This window comes from Lottia gigantea (genome assembly GCF_000327385.1).
Source record: "Lottia gigantea unplaced genomic scaffold LOTGIsca_56, whole genome shotgun sequence".
Classification (NCBI taxonomy): Eukaryota; Metazoa; Mollusca; class Gastropoda; family Lottiidae; genus Lottia; species Lottia gigantea.
In genome coordinates, this window is record NW_008709919.1 from 1,147,178 (window position 1) to 1,168,382 (window position 21,205).

Genomic DNA, 21,205 nt, shown 5'->3' on the forward strand with positions numbered 1-21,205 from the left:
AACCAAATAAAAATATCAACAGATAATAGAGTTACATTCAAAACCATACGTTAACTATCAGGAAACTATGAATACGTAGCCATTAACGATTACCTTTCTGAATATGGAGGAAGTGTTAATGGTATAAACAATATTGAATTCGAAGGATATTGAGAAATGAGAGTCAAGTTGATTTCAATGTAGAAAATTTATTAAAGACTTTACTTGGCATATATAAGGAATCAACACTAGCACCACACAAACCTAATATCAAGAATGATATCGATGTCATTAATATTCACTGCAATTTGATAAACGGTGGATTTTTCAACATACAAACGTCAGATTATCTACAGCTTTCCAACATTCACTGTACAGATTGGATATAGAATTATAGAGAAACCATTTCAAACAACATATTTACCACTTAATTCCTATATGATTAAAGATATAAATCTGGAAATCAAAGATGGTAAAAATAGGTTTATGAATTTTGGTAACGAAGAAATTATAATCAACTTCATTTAAAACAAAAGAACTAACTCTTCATTCTCTCCTTGAATAGTAAGGTATCGAAATCACCAAATTCATAGTTGTCATCCATGTTCAATTCTTTTCCGTCGTTGTAAGGATACATAATTCCTTCATCGTCCGGTGCTTTTCTCTTAACGAGATTTAGATAACTTCTAAAACTTTCTTTTGTTTATCATCATCCTTTGGAATAACTATTCCATTGGTGAAACTATTTTCCCATCTTTTCTTAAATTCATTCGTCAAATCATGTCCGCTAGCTAATTGAATATAATCTTCTACACTTATCTTATCATTAGAGTAGCCCTTAAACGTTTTCTTGTCTTTTAGAATACCGCCAGAAGTTAGAATGATATAATATTTGACTTTTGGCGCTAAATATAAACCATATATAATTCCACCATCACCGTAATCATTCTTTCCTTTACAATAATCATTTTCAGATACCAACCCAGCTTCATTTAATTTATCCCAATTACTAGATGAAATGTATAAATTATCAGTATCTGTATAGTATATTTCCGGCTTATAAAATCCATCTATTACATGAATAAAATTATTCATTATTTTTTTACTGAGATAATACGAATGACCCCAAATAATCAGGCGTTAGTCGTGTAGATTTAGGAGGTATACAGTCACATTCTTTTTCTTCTCAACGATATATTGAGTCTCATTTACTTTAGGATAGCTTTTGACATGTGAATCGAAGTTGGCCTTTAAAGTTGTTTCACTCCATAGATGTCTCGATGTAGTTATATCCTTCTGAATAGATTTACCATACAAGGAATTACCTAATAATTTCATGCAATTACTACCCACAAGATTACCTTCTCGTTTATATTTATTTCTTAGATCTCTCAAAATTAAAATATAATCTCTATATGGTGGAGTTTTAAAATTTTCTTCATATACTATACCATCTAATATTCTTATACTTCGTCCACCAGCTTTAGCTATTTCTTGAATATCAACCGATGTTAAAACATATGATCAGAAACCATTTCTAAATCTGATTTTAGTGCCAGTTTCCTTATTACCTTTGTTCGTAAAAGTAATTTTATTTATGCTGGTATGGGTTGGAAGAACATGTTAGTAGGATATTCAAATCAGACTTTTAAAATAACTGTTCTAGGTCTGAATTTCTGCTCATTAAAGAGCTTAACAAATTCTTTATTCTCTTCTGGTAGAAACGGTCTATCACTTTCCGCTTTAGGATATTCGCTGTCTAAATCTGACATGGCGGAAGCATACAAACCGTTAGCATCGAACGCCATTAGTTTAGTACATTTCATTTTTTTAAGTTTTGAATTAACTTCCGTTTTATCTTTATTTCTTTTACTATATTCTTTAAATAAATCAATTATATTACTACTCTCGAGTTCTGTGTATTCCTTTAATACATCACAAATTTCATCCATTTTATCTGTTGTAAATGATTTTCTGTTAGCAGAAACTCTTCCACCTTTAATGGATTGTCTGATAAAATATCAAACCCTTTAAAGATAAAGAAGGAGCCGTTAGTTTATTGGAAATATTCTGGAATACAACTTCTTTCATAACTTTGTTATATTTTATCAAACAAGCTCCAAGATGTAGGTAGGTAGATGACAAGTTAACGTTAGCTTCCAGCGGATGCTGATATCGCAAACTAGGTAGTCGTAGTAGTTGGTAGTTGGATTGGATCAAATAGTGGACTTGTGTTAGTTTTTTTGCATTTTTAAGAACAATCCAGTTATCAAAACCGCTACCGTTGTGAGAAATTAATGTTAATCTTTTTGGTCTTTTCCTAAACGTTGCAACATTTGATCAATGCAATCTTTACCCACAAATATTTCTACTATATTCATCAATTTATTATAAAATTCTTCTGGAACACTATCAGTGGGATTTAAATCTGGAAAGTTATGTTTTTCTAAATTAATTAACGTGCAAGAATAAGGCATTGCTTTATTCGTTTCTTTTTCGCTATAAGTTTCGCAATCCCATGCGTATAAACAACCATCATGAATTGTTGGAAAAACATTTAGTTTTAGATTGTGTCATCATCTCTACAAGTTCTCCATACATTTTCGTCGTAATTATCTTTTATTTCTTTAATGCCTAAGGTTTTGTAATTTCTTCTTATGAGACAGAAATGTGGTTTATGTAAGTAAAATACCCAATCTAATTCCTCGGATACTATCTTTGGTTGAAAATGTCTATTTTTGGGCATATAGATTTGAAAAAAGTATTAAATTTCTTTTTGAATTCACTGATTCTAGCAGTTGCTATAACTCCTTTTTTATTTGATTTTTGAAAACTGTTGATGAAATCTTGAGATTCTTTTTTGTAGTCTTTGTTCAAAACACGATTTACGCACTTTATAAAGCAGTGCCCATCGCTTGGTATGTAACAATTTTTACCAGCATATTCATTTATCTTTTTGAGTAGGGTGGTACCACTACCCTTTTTTGATCTTTTTATTTCTTTGAAATCGTTTTTACGTAAAATGATATTTCCTGTGAAATACCAATCAGAAGCATCTGATTTTACATCCAATGTTTCGAAGAAATTGTGAAAAGTAGTGGCATTAAAGCCTACAAATTCCATGTTTTGTTTGTGTTCTCCATCTTGAATTATCTCTCCATCTAATTCAATTTGTCCTTTAAATGTTGAAAATTTATCACGAACAGCCATAATAACATTGGAAAAAAGCACATTTGATATGAATGTTTCATCGTCTAAAATTTCAATGATATTCATATTTTTAAGTATCTTTTTTTAACTAGGAATGTTTCGCTTTTATTGGTGATTTTTCTACATCAAATTTATCTAAAATTTCATTGATCTTTCGAAAAAGATAAATAATTTATTATGATATGTATTTAAAATTTCTGTTTTCTTTTTATAATGAGATTTCTGTTTTGATGTGAAACCTAAAGTAATCAATCCACAAGATTGAATTTAAAACGCAGCTAATACAGTTGGGACAATCATTGGAAGCATTAAACCACCAGTTACAGCTGTTGCCACTGTTACTCCTACTGTTAGAATTGTGCTTAATGTTTTGAAAACAGAATCAATTCTACTCCATGTTTTTCTGCATTAGTTGAAGTGCTTTAGTTTTTCTTTCAGTTCATTTTGTTTTTCTAAAATGCTTTCTAGTTCCATTTTTAGGTAATTAAATTAAGTGAACTTCTGATAAAGCAAAAGTTTGAAATTGTTTCTACAATAGGATGCTCAGAAAGATGTCCACCAGGCAGTATTTTTTCATTATCTGTTATAATTATTTCAGGTTTAATAATAAAAACTTCTACAGTTACTAACGATATTTGTTCTTTTAAATCATTAATCTTATTTAGATGAACTGAAAAAATTGGTTTTTCAATATTGATTCTTATACAACCACATGTATATATACCTCCAACTTTTGTTCTAACATTACGTTCAATTATTGATGAAAATATTATAAATTGCTTTTCTTGATGATTTTTATGAATATCGATTGAGGTAAATAAATCAGTTGAAGAGTTATTAAACCTGCTACCTCTTGTTGTTGTTTAGTATCAATAATAAAATTTTTATTATTTAGTTGACGTTTGGAGAATCTTTTCACATTACTTATTTTATCTTTTAAATGGTTTTTGTTTACTTCAATTGAATTTATCTGATCCCGTAAATATTTCTTGTGAACAGCGTCATTATCATTTTCCGGGGATTTTAAATTAGTTACTTTGAAATTGTTCATATCTAAATCACCTTGAAGAGTGTCTCCGATTTGATCCACAAAGTAAGGTTTTGCTTTATTTATCCATGCTGTAGTATTAGGTTTTTTAGTTTCTAAAGATAATGAACCTAAACCAAATTTGTGCGCCATTTTTCTTAAGTTAAATTTATTATAATTTCTTCAGTGAAAGCTGTCCAGAAAACTTTTGTCCTGGTAATTGAATTGGTTTATTCAGTTGGTTCTAATCCAAAAGAAAAAAAAATATAAGTTATTTGAAGAGTCTTTGTACAAAGCAGAATGATAAACTCCTTTTTGATCGGAAGTATGCATAAAATTTACCTTTCTTATCCTTGAGATCATTTATTTCATCTCTCATACAATAATAAAACGGTGATATATTTAACTCATTCGCCAATCTCATAAGTTGAAAGTTTGTGGTTGTATCAGTTCCATATTTATCGAGAAAGCTATTCATTTTTAAAAGTCATATTAATTGGCATATTAATTAAATCCGCTGACCATATTTCATCTTTTTCAAATACTTTAACTTTTAAAAAGTTTTTAGTTTTTCTGAATTCTTTATGAATTGCATCTGCTAATCCCATATCGAATTTCGTCTTTGCTTTTAACAGTTTTATAATCAGAGCCCTTTGCATTCTTTCCTTGAAAGATGGATTTGGAATATTTTCAAGTTCGATTATCATTTGTTTGTCTGCTTCGTGTCTGAACTTTATGTCTTTATTTCTGTATAGTATGTCTTGTTTAAGTGCAGCAGCGTCAACACTATTGACTGGTTCTTCACCCGTTTTCGTCTAAGCGTAGATCTAACCTAGTACCTGGGCCAGTGTACTTGTGACCCGGAAGATGTTTTTCTCCAGGATACTTTGCCCATGGAAAACCAGGAAGAAAGCCCAATGACTTTTGTATATCTAAACCAAAATAGGTTTTTGGAGTGTGTGCGACTATCATTTTTATCCTGTAACTTTAAAACATTTCATTTCCTTTCTTCTAATCTCCTATTTCGCAGTTCTCTTATTAGTTGTAATTCTTCGAACTCGTCAGACTTTTTCACTTCCGCGACAGATCCTATAGCTTATTTGTTGTTTGAAACAAAGCTAGCTACTTTTGGAATTATTCTTGAACCTAGAGAAAATATTGATGTAAAGATACCATCGCCTGAATAATCTTCGAATTTGTGTTGTTCGTGTTTTAAAATTAAACTCATCCTTTTTTCAAATGAGTTAATTTAACGAAGAAATTGTGGTCTGTTTTCCAAAACAAGAGTTATCTTTCTTACAGAAGATTAAAAAAAAGAACCCATAAATAACATTGTTAAAAACGAGGCTATAAAAAACGAAGCTATACAAAAACCGGATGTTAAGCAAATCAAGGAAATTATTTTGTATAAGGGTATTTTTAATATGCTCTTTTAGTTAATTATTCTAATCTAAGTGAAGAGGGATTATAGGATTCTGATTATTATTTTTTTTTTGATAGTTCAAGATGTTGGGACAGACCTATATATTACTATTTACTTCCTTGCGTGGATTTATTCATATACAACAACTATGGATCCATTATTAGTTCATTTTAACAGATTAAACAAATTCATATGTGTTATGCTTGTTCGTGTTTTAAAAAATTAAAGTCATCCTATTTTTAAATGAATTAATTTAATTATGAAATGTAGGGTGTATATGTCTTTTTTTGGGTGTGAATCGATGGAATGTAGGATGTATAGGTCTATTTTGGGGGGCTTATAGATTGGATGCATTTTGCCCTTGATATCCCCATGAAGTGCGTCCAATCTGCAAGCCCTAGTACTACTACTCGCCAATATACGCCCCTCATTTCATGTGAGCATCTTAAAATAATATGGTATTCGTACTCACTGTTTTGCTATTTTTACTAGCTTTGTAACTTGTTCATTAAGAAAGAAAATAATTATTTAATCAAATTGTATGCGGTCTATTGGATTGAGATTTGGATTGTTTGTCTCTTCCTGCGTGATTCACCTAGGTGATTGAATGTCATAATTTTTTGAAGAAAAATCTCAGTGAATCATGTGTGACTGATTTTAAAATGACAATTAATGCAGATAATCTTTGAAAAGATCTTTTGAAAATCTGGATCGACCGTGAAGGAGAAAAATCCCCTGCTCTGTAAAGAAATTCAGGATGCAATAATGTCCATGGTTGATCTGTATGTATATCCAACGGGGTTCCTTCGTCATTGAACCGTGATAAATCTTGATCCAAATCGTGAAAGTCATCGTGATCATCTTTTGTTATTGTTACACTACACATCGATCATCGAACATTAGTTCGGCGATCATGTCATTGAGTTTGATCAGTCCATACCCATCCAAGTGCAACACATTGCCAAATGATATGAACAACATATTGTAGCTAAGCGTGAAATTTCAAGTGAGTTTCAGATGTTTCTCGACCATCTACACGAGATCCGTTTGTTATTTATTGAAAGGTAAAAACTGACCAGTTGTCTTACATTTGTCACATTAGCTCGAGAGGAGTTTGTATTTGTGTGGTATATTTGATCACTAAAGACAATAAAAGAAAATAATGATAGTGTTCTGACACCTGAGACCAAGAAGTCTATTAATCACACATTTTCGTATCCTTGGGGTCACTTACTGCCATTTAGCCATGACAATGTCATTAGCCTTTGTTTTTCTGTTTCCAACTTCTAACGGATCTTAAATGCGCACAGTTTGTAACCTACCGGATCTCCCATCCCATATGGTCCCATTCGATCGACGAGACGCATTTCATACCAGTCCTTCTCAACGCTAACAAGAGCTAAAGGGATGTTGTAAATAACACTGCTATCTTTAATTGCCCGAAGCAGTCGCTGCTGACTCAGGTGTAGGTTGTTTTAAAAACAAATTGACATCTCTTGAAATAATACTCTTGTCAGGTGGACAAGACGTTATAAACCGTCATTAGATATTGTTCACATTAATGACTACCGTTTGACCGCGACTTACAAGCTCATTAAATTTACAAAATAGCTCACTTATACTACGCCTTTGGGATTAGTTTTTCTAGTATACGAATTCTTCCGAGTAGATGTACTTGATATGTCTTTCTGACATCTTCAGAGATCTGGAAAACATTCTTGAAAAGGATAAAAATCTAGTCTATCGTCGAAAATACCGAATTTTATGACGTCAGAATACCACTACCAGACGCAAATATATGCATTTCTCAATCGTATTAAAGTTCTAAAGGCTTCAATATTTTTTACCAAACCAATGGGAGGGATGTCGACTGTTAAAGAAACACAAGAACTTCCCCTTCCTACAATCTTATGGTTTAAGCAGGTGGAAATTGAAAAAAATGAAAAACGCACGCATATTTGTTAGGGAGTGGTTAAATATTCGTTATTCACTGTTTATCCACTTTACACCCACCTTACCATCAGAGGCGGCGCCAGCCTCCCAGGGTTTAGACAACAATTAAGAGGCAGACTAATTCAATTGGGGACGACTGTCGAGGTTGCTTACCAGGTTTTTCTCTTCTTTCTTAGAAGATGAACTGTATAACTACAAACATACATTGAAACAATTTATAAATTGTGTTTTTTGAATATTTTTTTTCCCTTTTCGTAGTTTGATTTCAAGGTGAGTTCCTTCATAGAATCAAATTTGGGTTGTTTGTACGAATAGTGGAAGATCAAACCAAACTAGCAAGTTTTGCAGTGCTTATCGAGATGATCTCGGACAGCAGTTAAAAAACATTCAGCCGGGACCAGGGTTATGATCGTTCTTGTGCATGTTCCTCTGTCTGCAGAGGGAACTATAACGTGCTACAAACTGAAATTGGGAAAAGTTTCGCTCACTGGACGCCTCATGTCCAATCAGAACAATTCCAACCTTATTTCCCTCCGCGCTTAATACACGATTTGTTTAGTGGAAAACAACAGAAAGCTCCGTAATGTTTAGTAAACTGAACAGAGGGCTGGTCTTTATATTTGACAGCAGATAATACCAGGTCGGAAATGTTTTGTACAAGTTTGGATTTAAAATTGGTGATTTACTACCTAGATATTGAATACGGTTTGGGTCTAGACGTAGGCAAACCAAGAGAATATCGAATTCTGAAATGTAAATTTTATTTCCACCCAAGACAATGAAATAAATTTGATCATCAATATTCATTAGGCAATGTGATCTATGACTGTTTCAAAACATTCTAATGAAATTTAGTTGGTGTTCGATCGGTTTTAAAACAATTAGTAATTCAACACATGGACATAGTCGTAACTAATTAATGGCGTTGGCTGGTAGATCGAATGTTTTTTCAAAGAAAGTGTCTATAAGCTAGTCACGTTAAAGTTCTCAGACAGTTGGGAATGGAAAACGAGTGGGCGAGTTAATCCCACTGGAAAGATGTGTCTTATTCATTCAATACAGCACTTAGTTGTTGGACAAATTTGTGCGACGTATGCAGCATGCCTCCACCTGCACACGACAATCCCATAAATAAAAAACGATATATTGATTAATAATTTTAAGCAATCTTTTAATGAAAATAAGATAAAATGAACATTAATTGTGTTTCCATGTTAATAAATAGAAAAGATTGTGTAGATGGCAACCCCAGTTATTGTCGTATTGAGCCGGGGTTGTCCAGCGAGTCCGTTCGTTGCCCAAGGAAATTGCGTCGAACCAGTATCCTATGATTTGAACCCCTGCTTTCTCTTTGCCAGTTTGTAGGTTGGAGGGTAAAGCATGAACAATAATCTAATCGATGTAAAGGTGAACCTAGAACCAAGCCGTTCGCTACGGATTGTGCATGGGGGGCTCGAAAGCAAGTGCGGCTGTTCTGGTGACATACTCCTCATTGTCACTGCCAGCAAAGTCAGTCTCTATCAGTATAGGACCAGAACAACAAGACTTGTTATTGAATCTGAAGATTAAAGGGACGCAACACCATTAGGACAGTCTATGTTTATCCATAATAGAATATAATTTAGGATAAAGGAATAGTTCGTGTTGCGCTACGAAGGCATTGCGAAAGGAGATTTTGTCCAACTATTGAAAGGAACAATTTGTAATACTTTTGATCGAAGTGGGGGATAGTCTCGAAAACCTATTTTAGTTAAAAATGTAGATTTAAGGATATACCGTACAGTAAATGGTTAATAGAACTAAATTTAAAATAAAGTTTAGTGGTTGACCAATCAGATTAAGAGAGTGCTACAATCTTTTTAAGCGAATAGGACCGCAAATCTATTATTGAAAAGGAAAAACGTCCAAGACTATTCCTTTCCTATCTCAAGTTTTGTCGCTGAATTTTCAATATGGATATCAGAATGTATACTCTTCAAATGGCGACTCAACGTTGACTTTCTTGTGAAAGTGGTGCCACAAAGTGGACAGTTGAAACGAATTTGGAGATGTGTTGATTTCATGTGTAGTCTCAAGCTTCGTTTATGTTGATATTTCACACCGCATAACGGACAACTAACTTTTCCATCTTCATCAAAATCCAAAGTCTGCAATACAAAATAAGATACACATTATATGTTTAATCATATGCCGACTGAGAGTACAAAAGGTTCCTAAAGCTGGGAGCAAAATGTCGCGGGCCACGCTCAGTGCGTGCTGTTCACAACTCTATTGTAATTTATTCTCACAAGATAAAAGTTTAGGAAATCGAACTCTCATCAGAGAAACGCTATATTAAAACATACAAGTAAAACGCAAACCCGTTCAAAGTATGATTAAATGTGCTATACTGTTCCCAGTGGCTCAACTACCATAGGGGCTGGTTAATGCACGTCCATCGGTCCCTACCACCATTCAGAATATGAATTTATGAAAATATATAAATGAGTGAAATAGCACTACTGTCTGAAAATCTTGGTATTAAATAGGCACTGTGATCTCAGAATGCAGGGGAGAATATGTTAAAAAAAACATTATTGTGTCCACGGGCCCCCAACTCATCTGGTTGAGTTACTGCTACGTTCTCCGTTACACCATGTTCTTGGAATAGTCACCCAATAGTGTCAAATACAAGCTGACCATACAAAAGTGGGCTGGCAACACAAATCAAAACATAATATTGATATTCAAGAATTTTCTTCCAGCCTAATTAAATGACATAAGAAATGCATAATTAATAATATACTAATTTTCTGGACAACAAAAGTTTAGAACTTAAGGTAAATGTTATGTACAACACAGTTAAATTATAATTCAAGTATTAACCACTTTTATTAACATACATCAAACTTCATGGATACAACCTCCAAGCTACAACCATAAGTGTACTGCTAGTTATAAAAGTCTTAGTGTTGATGTTATTTTATTGAAAAATCGTGCCAATCAACTAAGAATATCACGACTAAGAATACTGCTACTGAGTCTAGTACCCGTCTCCAACCGCCAACGTTCATGGTTCCCAACCAGAGAACACCAGAAAATGTCTTGGTCTAATGTTCACTGTAAGGCTTTTTTTCATTAGCCAATTGCTTTTCCAATTTACTTATAGCCAGTGAGTGTGGTTTAAACGGCTTTATGGGCTATTTTCTGTCGTTTAAGGCAGGACAGGAAATCAAATGTGTCTTTAAATTTCCTTTAAAACTGAACTCTTTGCCGCAATCTGGACACGGGAAACGAACTCCAAGATGTTTTGCTTTAATATGGCGTTGTAAGTTGGTTTTAGATATTAACTTTCCACAATATGTACATTCCATGAAATTCTGCACCTAAAACGAAATAATCGGAAATGTCAGGGCAAATGTATGATTTTATAACAAATAAAGAGAAGAGTAAAAGCATGTTCCCTCGAGCTACGATCTACATCAAGATGTCGACATCTACCAGTTACTTAAAATTCTCATTCAATACTCCCTGTATATACATAATATAATTATCTTAACCAGAAAACCAGAAAGCCTCCCAAGACTGGAGATTAAAATAGTGGGCAGACTGACGTAATGGAGGGATAGCTGTCTGTTGAGATTCAAACTGTGATAGCTCTATGTGCATAGGCGCGAACAACGGTCATTTCAACCAATTCAACCAAGTATTGATGTCTTAACACATTTATTTTAACCAATTCAATCAAGTATTGATGTCTTAATACATTTATTTTAACCAATTCAATCAAGTATTGATGTCTTAATACATTTATTTTAACCAATTCAACCATCAAGTATTGATGTCTTAATACATTTATTTTAACCAATTTAATCAAGTATTGATGTCTTAATACATTTATTTTAACCAATTCAATCAAGTATTGATGTCTCAATACATTTATTTTAACCAATTCAATCAAGTATTGATGTCTCAATACATTTATTTTAACCAATTCAATCAAGTATTGATGTCTTAATACATTCATTTCAACCAATTCAATCAAGTATTGATGTCTCAATACATTTATTTTAACCAATTCAATCAAGTATTGATGTCTCAATACATTTATTTTAACAAATTCAATCAAGTATTGATGTCTTAATACATTCATTTCAACCAATTCAATCGAGTATTAATGTTTTGTAAATGTCCATTTAAGTTAACCAATTCAACCAAGAATTGATCTCTTATATGTGTCTAAGTAAAAATACATCATATCATCCAATTCAACCAAGTACTGATGTTTTAACACATTCATTTACAACCAATTCAATCGAGTCTTGATGTCTTAACACATTCAACCGAGTGTAGTCGTGTAAGTGCCCTTCAGTAAAAATCACATTTATTTCGGTTATTTCAACCACGTATTGGTGATTTTGTTTTAACTAAGGAACCCAGCTGGAGTGGTGTTTTTGTATGTGAAGAGTTAAATTGTATTTTTGACTAAACTGCTGTCCACAAACACTACAATTATATTTTATTTGAAGATGCTTTTCTCGTATATGTCGGTGGATCGATCGTTTATGCATGACGGCTTTACATGTTGGACATCGTTTTTTATTTGGTTCCAAATCAGAATCCTGCAAGTAAAATATGAAACAAAATCAATAAAAGAAATAAAAGTTGGAATTTCGGATTAACTTCAAATCGTAGGAAACTATGGCATTTTAAATGATTTAGATTTTAGATGGTAGTTCGATCCAAACATATGTCGTAATAGTACTTTTGGAGATATTTCAACCCGTTTCTCTGGTCATTGATACAGGCAAGAAGCGCCGCTGAAAGGTAAACACTTCCATTTAAATGCAATGAACTTATATACATGTATCATCAACATTTTATGTGTGGGTGGAGAGCATCTGCCGGAATAGAAATTCCACAATGTATCAGTGTTCATTGCTGTCCGAAAACATTGTCTGGTGGAATCTTTGAAGTTTAAGCTTGGCTTCAATTACTATATTGGGTTATTATCGGTAATACTTCTACTTTCTCTACAGTATAATGCAAAGCAAACGTTTTCGTAAATCGGTGGTATATTAAGCTATATTATCAATTATTTTGACAATTATTTGGTGCCGGAAAAGGCAATGATTACCTTAGAGTTTTTACTATCTACTATGGTATTTCAACTTGTGTATTTTTAAGTTATATTTCTTGCTAGATTTGTAATCACAGACATCACATGGGTATTTAACTTGAAGATGTTTCTCTTTTACATGTCTTGATACAGAATTTTTTTGCATAGACATAAAACAAACTGGATAATTTCCTTTTTTCCAATAATCTCCCTGCAAGACATAAAAAAATCCGTTTAATGTTGGCGTATATCATAGAAATTTGTAGATTTCTCAAAAACTTGTAATCCCAAAACATTGGTTATAATCCAGTCACATATCAAACAATTGGGTGTATGTGCCCAAATTGTGATGGAATCACATTTTGCATATCACGTCTGTGGATCTAGGTATATAGCCGTAAGCTGATTTGTTTTGCAGTAAAGAAAGAGGTGAACTTTGTTATTTGAACAGAACAAGAGCAATAGAAAAAATACGGCTTTTGAAAGGCCACAGGAATCATCAATCTTCTAAGATTTTTTTTACACATGAAGTTTGGTGAAAACGAAATTTCATCGACAACAAATGTTGATAACAGACAGAAGAATCTTTGGTATTCACAACATATTCCACGCACAAACTATTCGAGTCATCGGTTCAAACCCTTAAGAGGGATAATATCTCAGCAAAACTTGCTTTCAACATTCAACACCACAATTGTTTCAATCAACTGGTCACTTGCTTAACCGGATGTCGGGTGATCAACCTGTACAATTGGCTAGGCCAGTGCTTCTCAACCTCAGAAAGATAAATCATCAATGAATAAATCAGTCATTTTGACACGAACACACACTCCACCAAATATATGGTTGGAAATGGCAGCAGTAGATTCCTCCCCATTTACCCTCTTGATAATAACCCCTAACTATGCTCTTCCACTTCCTCCCCTGTCGAGAAGCACTGGGCTAGACAATACTAAGTTTCCATTGTGATAGCTGCAAGTGAGGGTTTGATATGGAAAAGGCATAGAATCGGTTTGATGGTACTTGAGTCTGTGTGCTTTTGACGATTCATGTTGAGTAAAAGCACACGTATGGGGTCCGACACAGTCCTCATGAGCTAAGCACTAGACATAAACTCTTTTCTGAAAATGAAACCATGTAGGTGAATGAAGACGAACTTAGCCATGCAGGGTGCAATGAGGGAAATTTTGCCAGGACAGTGGCATTTGCCTGCTTTTTTTCGATTTGAAACCGTCGAGGGATATTTCAGGTGTACAGCCTGTAGCACTCGGTTTATTGTCCCATCTGAACGCTTTTCTGGAATGGCTTTATTTACTAGTATATTATGTTTTGTAGCTTCACATAGAAAACAAACACGATTCCACTGGATAAATTCTCCACAAACGCTTTTGGCCTAAAAGTACCCTCTGTACATACATTTATTAATGACAAAAATGTGCATATATTTGAATTGTTATCAACGCAAAGTAAATTAAAGACCATCATTACTAATTTCAATAATAAAAAAATAACTGGTTATCGTATATTAAATAAAATTTTATTAGAGTTAAAAGATAAATGGTAAAAGTATAAAATTCAAAATGGGTCAAAATGTGTATCCAATCTTAAAGGTTCTTTTCTGTTTGCATGTATCTTTCTTAAATGTCTTGTAACTGACTTTTCATGCATTAAAAGGCCACAGACTGGACAATTTCTTTGTCTTTTGACATTGGGTACCTACAATTAAAAAATTGAAATGCAGTTAATAAAGCTATCTGTGTTTCATGTTTTGAGGCCGGACCAGAAAGGAAGTAAAGCGACGCACAAGACGCATCAGAAAATAATGCATACGAATGTAAGCTGCTACTGATTACGTAGTTATGCAACAAAGGCATTACTTCACTTCATTCTCCAGGTGACAGAAAACGATTTATCTATCGAGTGCTATGCATGGAACTTGACCGAATCATAAAACAGTCACAGCCATTGAATACACATATTATGTGTAAATTTTGGCACTTTGTGGCTTGTTTTAGAAACAGAAACAGTTGAGGGGTAGCACAAAATGGATACACTTTAACACAAACAAGACAAGAAAATGCCGAAAAGAGTTTATCTTCTTCCACCTTCACGTTATATTTTCAGAAAAGTTGTTCTAACTCTATGCCATTAAAACCTGGATAATCAGCCCTAGCTAGAGAGCGATATACAACTAACGTTTTCTGTGATCAGATCAAATTTTGTTTCTACATAATCCATTATCCAATATACATGTACCTCAATAACGAAGTATACGATGAATAAATTTTAAAATCTCAACACGTTACATAACTCATATTTACAATATAACACAATACTCCATGAACGTTTCCTTCTGCCTAACAGGGATAATTAACTTCGAGGAAAAGTTCGTTAAAAATATCATTTACACAGACTGTTCTACATTACATTTATTACACAAAACTCTTATTTATGTTTCATTTTGATATAAGCATCTGTTTTATTACTATCTTCATTCGTCATAAATATCTTGAAAACTTTTGTTAATGTTTTCTGTAATAACATTTATAATATAATAATATTTTGATTTATATTTTTCTCTGGCAAAAACGACTACATGAATGTTATGTTACTATCTTGACTTATTTGTTCTTCTTTGACATGAGCACCAGCAATATTAATATCTTGATTCATTGTTTCTTTATAAGAATCTTGGATATCAATATCTTGATTAAACCTTGCATATCTGTTAATTTTCAAATGTTGTTCTCTGATATGCCGTTTAACTGATCTTGCATGCATTTGTTGACCGCATATCGGACAATTTCCTTTACTTTTGGCACTTTGGACCTACAAAAAACAAACAGAATTCCAAATCAGAATTGGTGATACTTCGTATATACGTTTAGAGAAGAGCGAGATTTTTAGTTTGAAATAAAAATTATACGAAAAAAATTGAAAAAGTGAACAATTGAATACAACACTCTCCTACCTCAATAACTTTAATGTTACAAACGTTGCTGCATAACGAATGCATTTTTGTATCATCTTGCATGACGGTCAAATTGCTAGGTCGTCGTTTGAGGTTCAAGGTCGGACACAATAGACAACATAAGGAGAAATGACGCTCTTGTTTTAAACCAGGGTAACTTCCTGTTTTTCAAACCTATAGTGTGCATAGCGGTGTTAATTGTCATTGTCTGGAACAGATGATGCACTAAAGGAAGCTTTTAACAGATAGGAGGGGAGTACCGGCAAATAAAAAAAGAACTTGCAAATAAATTCTTTCTGGTCTTTCAGTATTTAACTACATAAACGTTGAAGTCATGCTAATATTGCCAATTCAATTCAATTTAATTTTGATTATTCCACTAAAGACAGTAGAGGGGGGAGTAATACATTTTTTATGATCCTTCAATAGGCTATAGCTTTAAAAAAAAAAGTCGGATTTTCCATTTACCTTTCCTTTATTTCAAACTCTTTATTACGAAGATTTTCCATACGTATTTCAATGATATCCAGTCAATTGGCACACATCGCTATTTTAAACTTAATTCAGTTTACAATATACACTATAGTCATTTCAAATAGAAATTTCATTAAAGATATAGTATAGTACACCATTTATTCGTTACAATGAACAATTTTAATTCACAGCATGAAAACCATTAACAAAATACTAACAAAAAGTTAATTGATTGACAAAAAATAGCTAACAAACAAGTATTCTTTTGTAGTGTTACAAGTATTTTTTGTAGGGTTACAAGAAACAAGAATTATCTTGTAGGGTTATAAGACGTATCTGTCTTGTAGGGTTACAAGAATTGTCTTGTAGGGTGACAAGGGTTCTTTTGTAAGGCTTCAAGAATTATTTTGTAGGGTTACAAGAGTTATTTTGTAGGGTTTCAAGAATTATTTTGTAGGGTTACAAGAATTATTTTGTAGGGTTACAAGAGTTATTTTGTAGGGTTTCAAGATTTCTTTTGTAAGGCTTCAAGAATTATCTTGTAGGGTTACAAGTATTCTTTTGTAGGGTTTCAAGAATTAATTTTTAGAGTTACAAGAATTATATTGTAGGGTTACAAGAATTATTTAATTATTTTATAGGGTTAAAAGTATTCTGTTGTTCAATCATAATACACATGAATATTCGGTGTACAAAGCAACTTATTTTATTTGTCAATTCTGCCTTGAAGAACACAGAATAACCTATCGGGACCGCTTTTGCAGTTGCGAGCGTATTTTCAGTGATTTGGTCCACAAAAAAGGTTATCGAAAAAGGCTCGAAATATTTGATATATTTAGTGCAGTGTCACTTCATCCTTTTTCTATCTAATTACAAATATAACAAGGGCATGTTCACAGATTCAACCAATTAAAACTTTGCTTAAATTTAATACATGTGAAGTCAACATCTTGCAGTTCTTGCTCCATATAGAAAGTTCACCTTAAAAAAAACTCATTACATTACAAAATTTTCAATTACCAACTCGAGATGAATCAGTCGTTTCATTTGATAAAGAACAGTCAATGTCTGTTAATGGTAGATAATCTTTTGATATTGTAATGTTTCTCCCTTATATGCCTACTGACAGAATTTCTATGCATAACTTGATGACACACTGGACATGCTCTTTTTAGTTTATCATTTTCTACCTACAACGAGAATAAATTCAAAATTAAGATTGGACTTCAAAATGAACGCTTGGAATTGCAATGACATGTAGTTTGTATATCTGTGCCAATTCTGAAATTTTTTCTGATTTGTAAAATGACGAAGATAGCACAGTACTTATTACAGAAGATGTTAACCAATATATTTCTAAAACTGATTTGTAGTAACGACTTTACGAAATTTGGCTTGGCAGTTCAGACCTTAAATCTTCAATTTTGATTGAGCTTTTGCAGGAGAGATCTGGGAGATGTACTTTATTTTGCCACCCCAATAAGTCTCATTTAAATATTTCACTCAGAAACTTGGCAATTCAAAACTATTGTTGGTTAGCCATATTAAAAAAATGTCGAAAAAAATAAAGCCTCCTATAATGCAACAAAACGACGCTATACAAGTGAACGAGGATGAAGTCGATCTTATTCGTCACAAGTAAATGTTGTCTCGGAAAGAAATGTTCAGAACCTTTCATAATAAAATAACTGTACTATAACAAGAAAACAAATATTCAACTGAAAAAGCATGTTGTTTAAGATAATTCTTAATACATTTAGTCTTCAATGACGACCATGTAACATTGATTCATTTTCTATTTCTGTTTCTCAATGATTGTCGTCGTAAAGTCCCCTTTTTACTTTCATCTTCGATTATTGCTTCTTTTTTAAAGGTAGTAATATGATATTTCGTCTTGTAAACTGGTTGGCCAACTTGTTTGTAACCATCAAGAAGCAATTGAGAACTTATCAACACCTTTGCCTACAATGAAACAATTATAATAGATGATAAAGACTTTCCCAAAACTATTCTTAGTCAAGTGTGATTTACACGTACCAGAGTTTCCAGTAAGGAATTAAATAAATAGGAAAAAATGGAAAATATCAGTTGAAGAACAAGGGGTCTACAGCCTCCTTTATGTGGGGTTTAAGTGGAGATTTTACTATTTTTAAGATGCTTTAGGAATAATGTCCTAAGAAGCAATCTTTACAACCCTGAACGCAATTTTTAGTGGTTTTATTTGGAAATAAAAAAAACACAGGGCAGAAAAATAAAGGAATTCCCATAAAAAGAGAAAGTCTGGGATTCCCGATGCACACAAAAGTGAAAACAAAACTACTTTTACATTATATACTATAAGAGCTTCCCTTGGTCTCAGGGGCATTTTTGGCAAACTCCTCGGTCATTTTCTAGATACGCCTCTGATTCTTGGCTAGTTTTATCAAACAGAGAGAGATTGACCAGTCAATTCCCCACCTTGAGCGATCCAAGAAACAGCTTACATCATTTACCAAGAGTTTCAAACGGTCGATTGTGAAACATAAGCTAGCGTTCTGCAATATAGATTGTTTTACAGAAACTGCCTGGAGTTGCCCAATGTGAGAGAAATGCATTCTTGGCTCATATTTGCAGTTTTCAGAAAAGTCACATCTCCATCTTGAATGATCTAAGATAACTATTGGACTAATATCATGGCTACCTTAATAATAACTTGGTTGCTTTTGGACCTTGGTTAAGGAATTGTCGTTGGTTAGCCAGAAATGATTTATTGCAATACAAATTAAAGTTCAATTGAAAATTCTTAAAACAAAATTTGTATTGTGTTCTATAGAGATTATATTTTTTAGTCGTGGCACCTGGTAAGTCAAACTGATAAATATATACACTTGTTGACTTTGAAACTTTAAATTTTATGTCCATTCTCAGAAGTAGTATCCTTTTAATATAACGATCACTGTAAGCTTTGGTCCACAGTCTTGGAATGAGCTAATATATGCCGTTTTAAAGAAGTCTTTCTTGTGAAAGATGCATTACATATTGGACAAGACACTTTAAGTTGAAGATGCTTTTCCTTATAATGTTGTCCAAGACCATGTTTATGAGCATATCTAACACCACACTGATCACATGCATAGGGCCTCACCTACAAAATTAAACAGAATCAATGGTAAATGATAACGATTTTTCCCATGCATAGTTTGAGAAATTTATTACATAGGCTAGTATAAAGCAAAGTTTAAACTGATCGAAAATAGTTGGAAATCGGACCGTTTTCAATAAAGCGAACGCAGAAGTTAAAATATTAATAAAATCCAATGATGTTATATCCATTAAACTAAATAATTATTAAAAAAATGAAATGAAATGGAGTTTTACGTCCTACTTTTCTGCACCATGTGGGCTAATGAAGACGGGCAACGCCATGCAGGGTACAATGAGGGAAATTTTGCCAGGACAGCGGCATTATCCTGCTCTTTAAATAATTATTAAAACACACTTCTAAGCATGTTTCAAAATTACTGACTTTAATGCATTTTTGTTTAATAGATTTATTGGATTACATAAGGAATCTGTTGTATAGTTATGAAAGACCTCTGATGAACAAAAGACTCATTAAACATCGAGGCCGCAGATGATCAGTGAGATACACGCTTACTCTGAAAGACTTAGAGATAAGAACCAATTTTTTTTAACCTAGTTTCCCCCGTGACCCTTTTCTGTGGATTCAACACACAAAGTAAAGAATACAAATTGTTGAAGCTTGTACGTTTAATAAAAAAAAATATACTTCACAAATCTACTTTCGAGATTGAGTGCTTTTGACAAAGTAAATAACATGCTCAACACAAACTATTTATAAAAACAAAATAAACTGATCTTGTTTATGCTTAGAATAGTACACAGATAAATAGACAAATACCTATTTAAATACAAAATAAACTGATCTTGTTTATGTTTGGAATAATACTCAGATAAATAGACAAATACCTATTTAAATACAAAATAAACTGATCTTGTTTATGTTTAGAATAATACTCAGATAAATAGACAAATACCTATTTAAATACAAAATAAACTGATCTTGTTTATGTTTAGAATAATACTCAGATAAATAGACAAATACCTATTTAAAAACAAAATAAACTGATCTTGTTTATGTTTGGAATAATACTCAGATAAATAGACAAATACCTATTTAAATACAAAATAAACTGATCTTGTTTATGTTTGGAATAATACTCAGATAAATAGACAAATACCTATTTAAATACAAAATAAACTGATCTTGTTTATGTTTAGAATAATACTCAGATAAATAGACAAATACCTGTTTATTAAAAACAAAATAAACACCTCATGTACAGGTTTAGAATAGTACCAATAACAAATCAATTCGTCCCACTAAATTACTACATTTACCTCAATTCAAAGCAATAAACAGCTAAAATTTATATTTTAAATTGTTCATGAACACATAAATTTGCTGGAATATACCATGGTTAAAATCATTCAATGATATTGTAACCATTTGTCCTTATTTTTCAATATTTTACACACAGCTGGTGCTTGTAATTTTATATCATATTTTTTACCAAAGTTCACAAATATTTCTTAGACTGGCTTGAGGATTTGCATCCTTATACAAACAAATATCTCTTTTAACCTCAGTTGATATAAATGACCTTGAACTCTGACCAAACATGCTTAACCAAATCGAGGCCTACAAAAGTAAAAAATAATAAATTAACTTAAAAAATAAAAATTTAAATGCTTACAAGCAAGGTAATTACGTAAATCAAAATCACGTCCTAAGTATGACAATGGCAAAAATCGAGAGTAAAAGTTGTATAGTAATGGACTCCTGCAAAGAGAAGTACCATTAAGGGTTCCGAAAGAAGTAATCATGGTCTGCTTCACACGACATAGGTTTTATGATTAAGCTCTCTGATATATCTCAAAGTGAAGACACAAGAACAAACACTACTGGTTAAACATCAGACTGAAATATATCAGTTGTCTGAAGATAATACAGCATAAAAACTCTAATACAAGTAGCAACAGCATTTAGCTTTCTATTTAATATTTCAA

At 32.5% G+C, this 21,205-nt stretch overlaps 3 protein-coding genes across 3 annotated transcripts; all 3 read right to left on the reverse strand.

The window, feature by feature from the left end:
* Nucleotides 1–654: 654 nt before the first annotated feature.
* LOTGIDRAFT_166168 (hypothetical protein) lies at nucleotides 655–1,931 on the reverse strand (the record flags this gene model as incomplete). Its single annotated transcript, XM_009063222.1, has 3 exons — nucleotides 655–1,049; nucleotides 1,341–1,472; nucleotides 1,769–1,931. 3 exons carry the CDS (start codon nucleotides 1,929–1,931, stop codon nucleotides 655–657), a joined length of 690 nt encoding a protein of 229 aa, XP_009061470.1.
* Nucleotides 1,932–3,958: 2,027 nt separating this feature from the next.
* Nucleotides 3,959–4,369, reverse strand: LOTGIDRAFT_166169 (hypothetical protein; the record flags this gene model as incomplete). Its single annotated transcript, XM_009063223.1, has 1 exon — nucleotides 3,959–4,369. One exon carries the CDS (start codon nucleotides 4,367–4,369, stop codon nucleotides 3,959–3,961), a length of 411 nt encoding a protein of 136 aa, XP_009061471.1.
* A 5,133-nt stretch (nucleotides 4,370–9,502) lies between these two features.
* Nucleotides 9,503–19,253, reverse strand: LOTGIDRAFT_127000 (hypothetical protein; the record flags this gene model as incomplete). The annotated part of the gene is made up of 3 exons (XM_009063224.1): nucleotides 9,503–9,711; nucleotides 10,858–10,951; nucleotides 19,089–19,253. Coding segments are annotated over 3 exons (468 nt in total), but the record flags the coding sequence as incomplete, so codon positions are not given.
* Between the last annotated feature and the right edge of the window lie 1,952 nt (nucleotides 19,254–21,205).